General features: G+C 41.2%; 1 protein-coding gene across 2 annotated transcripts in view; it reads right to left on the bottom strand.

Annotated features, from left to right (window-relative positions):
- Prosbeta3 (proteasome subunit beta type-3) overlaps positions 1-2,432 on the bottom strand; it is a 16,140-nt gene extending 13,708 nt beyond the window's left edge. The window contains exon 1 of one of the 2 annotated variants that reach the window (XM_027364028.2): positions 2,299-2,432. In XM_027364028.2, coding sequence (XP_027219829.1) covers positions 2,299-2,301 — 3 coding nt within the window. In that variant the 5' untranslated portion in view covers positions 2,302-2,432. Of the gene's footprint in view, positions 1-1,105; positions 1,187-2,298 lie in introns of those variants that run through there. The other variant, XM_070129323.1, reaches the window with a different exon arrangement.
- Between the last annotated feature and the right edge of the window lie 68 nt (positions 2,433-2,500).

The following is a 2,500-nucleotide window of genomic DNA, read 5'->3' as shown; positions in this document are numbered from 1 at the left end:
CCTAATAAATGGGAGGAAAAGTGATGTTACGAAATGGCCTGATTTCACATAAAAATACCCTATATAACTAAAAGTCATAGATTACTGTAGCAAATTATGTTATCATAGAATTATTACTATTACCCGGTGTGTTGGTGAAATAGTCGGCAATGTCACATTATTGAATATTAGGCCTTTTCGAAGGATCTTCAATCCTAATTTCGACAGGCAGATGGTATGGACACTCTTTCAGCTGCACAGCTTCTAGTTTTGCTTCATATCACTTTTTTGCTTCGGTTTTAGATATTAAAGTATTCAAACGCCATTTTCACTCTCTCTGATAGCAAGGTATTCGTGAGTGATGGGTTTGTTTCACCAAGTAGAATAGTGACTCCAACTCGTGACGTCACACCGAATTGCTCTATGACAACATTAATAAAAGGCTTTAAAAGCATTAATGTGTAAAAGCAGACACTGATAATTAGCCAGATATCATTTTGACAAGCGCATAGTAACTACTTCGGACATTGCAGTAATGAGTTATGCGATCAGTGTTGGTTTATTCTTGGCAAGGTAAACAATATACAAGACTTTGAATCTGAGCAGCAAGAGCGAGGTATATGTTTGTCATTCAGCGGTGACTATGAGGCCGCTGCAGCTGTAACTATGTTCTATCCAACTCTATTTGTTCCACTCTATAAAACAGCGGTGTTCATTTCCCTCTATCCACTCACGTTGTTATAAGAAACTTATACCTTAAATTTTTGACAGTTTCTGGGAGGGTGTGTTGGGCTTGGTAACAATTACCCTTATGCTCCATATGATAGGAGTCTCCATTTGCCTCTATCTCAGTGTCGCTCTCAGTAACTTATAACGCTGCATTGCCCTCACTAACAAATGCCATTGACCAATTCTCAGTGTATTTGTAATTCATAGCCCACAATGAAAAAAATGATAATTCATTTATCATTGCAAGGGGCTGTGCCCCCTGCAACGCCCCATGGGGGGGCTATTGCTGCCCAACCCCCGCTGAGGAAACAAAGCATACACCACGTATTCACGGCAGGATGGAGCGTTACACAATTATAAAGGTATTGTAACTTTCCCTCTGAAGAAGCATACTAACCTTGACATAGTCAGCATTGTATACTGAGGTGATTGTAGTATAATCAGGATGAACAGGGTATACCATGAACAGTGGAGTGGCAGTGGCCCGCTCTCCTTGGGGAGTTTTGCGCAGCTCTCGAGGTTACACCAATAGCCTCGGATGATGGAGTGGAATGATATACATACACTAGTAAGACGTAAATTAGTCAGCCAAAAGGTGGCAGTTATTTTTGCATATAGTTACTCAAGTGACTATGTCACCATTTATTGCATAAGAACGTCGCCTCAAGGTCGAGTTTCCCATCCTCAGGAACCACGAGATCCACATAGTGAAGAGATACGCCTTCAAAACAGATAAGGTATGGATCTGCCTGCCACTGCTGCATTTGGTTCTCAGCCATAGCCACCATGACGGCCAAATGCGGAGCATGCAACTACTCGGAAACGAACTTTATATGCGGCCACCAGCCGATGTGCTTCTGCCATGGCCTCCTCCGTCGGGGAAGAGCCTAAGAGCCTGCGACTTGTATCAATCAGGTTAGTGCCATAAATATCCTAAGTTATATAGCAGCTTATCAGCTCCACATTAGTTTGTGTGCGCTTTACCCTGCCGTGAATACGTGGAGAATGCTTTGTTTTCCTCGGCAGGGGTTGGGGACAGCAGCCCCCCTAGAGGGGTCGCAGAGGGCACAGCCCCCTGCAATAAAAAGTATTGTGAATTATCATCGTTATTTTTAATGTGGGTTATATTCTTAGTGTTATTTAACCCCGCATTCTCCCTAGATCATTTCATGCCCTCCCCTGCTATTGGGGCCAAGTTTGTCGCTAAAGGGGGATTTCCGCGCAATAAAAACAATATATTTGCATTGTGGAGTGCTAGGAATCCAACGATACCAAAACCGTCGATGTCCGAACGGCGGACATAAGCTGTAAAATTACCGCGAGTTTAACCATAAAACCTTAAATCTTCTTCAAATTGTTATATTATATCATACAAACTCCAATATCTTAACAACGTAGTGAGACTTCGGAAAATGACATCACAATAAAGAGATATAGATGATTCTCGAGAGGTAATGATCCCAGACAAGACTTTCTGCCTACATCACACAGATATTCACACCCCTGATGAATGCATGAATTCTCTTTGCAATACTTAACCGGCATCACAATTTCTGCACAATATAATCAGTGAAATATCTGAAACCTTACCATTTTTCGCTTTGTTTCCCTTCCTGACTTTGCTCTGTCATACACAGCCTGACGCTCCTTACTTCAAGGTGAAACTGTCGACTTGGAGGCGAACGTTATATTGTCTTCTAATTTGTGCTCTTAAATATCGTAATAAATTTCAATTGAAATATTTCATTATAATTATTTAAAGTAAAAGTTACTTTTACTAGTATCTAATCTC

The sequence above is a fragment of the Penaeus vannamei genome, chromosome 13, assembly GCF_042767895.1.
Source record: "Penaeus vannamei isolate JL-2024 chromosome 13, ASM4276789v1, whole genome shotgun sequence".
Classification (NCBI taxonomy): Eukaryota; Metazoa; Arthropoda; class Malacostraca; order Decapoda; family Penaeidae; genus Penaeus; species Penaeus vannamei.
This window is presented reverse-complemented; position numbering and strand designations above follow the sequence as displayed.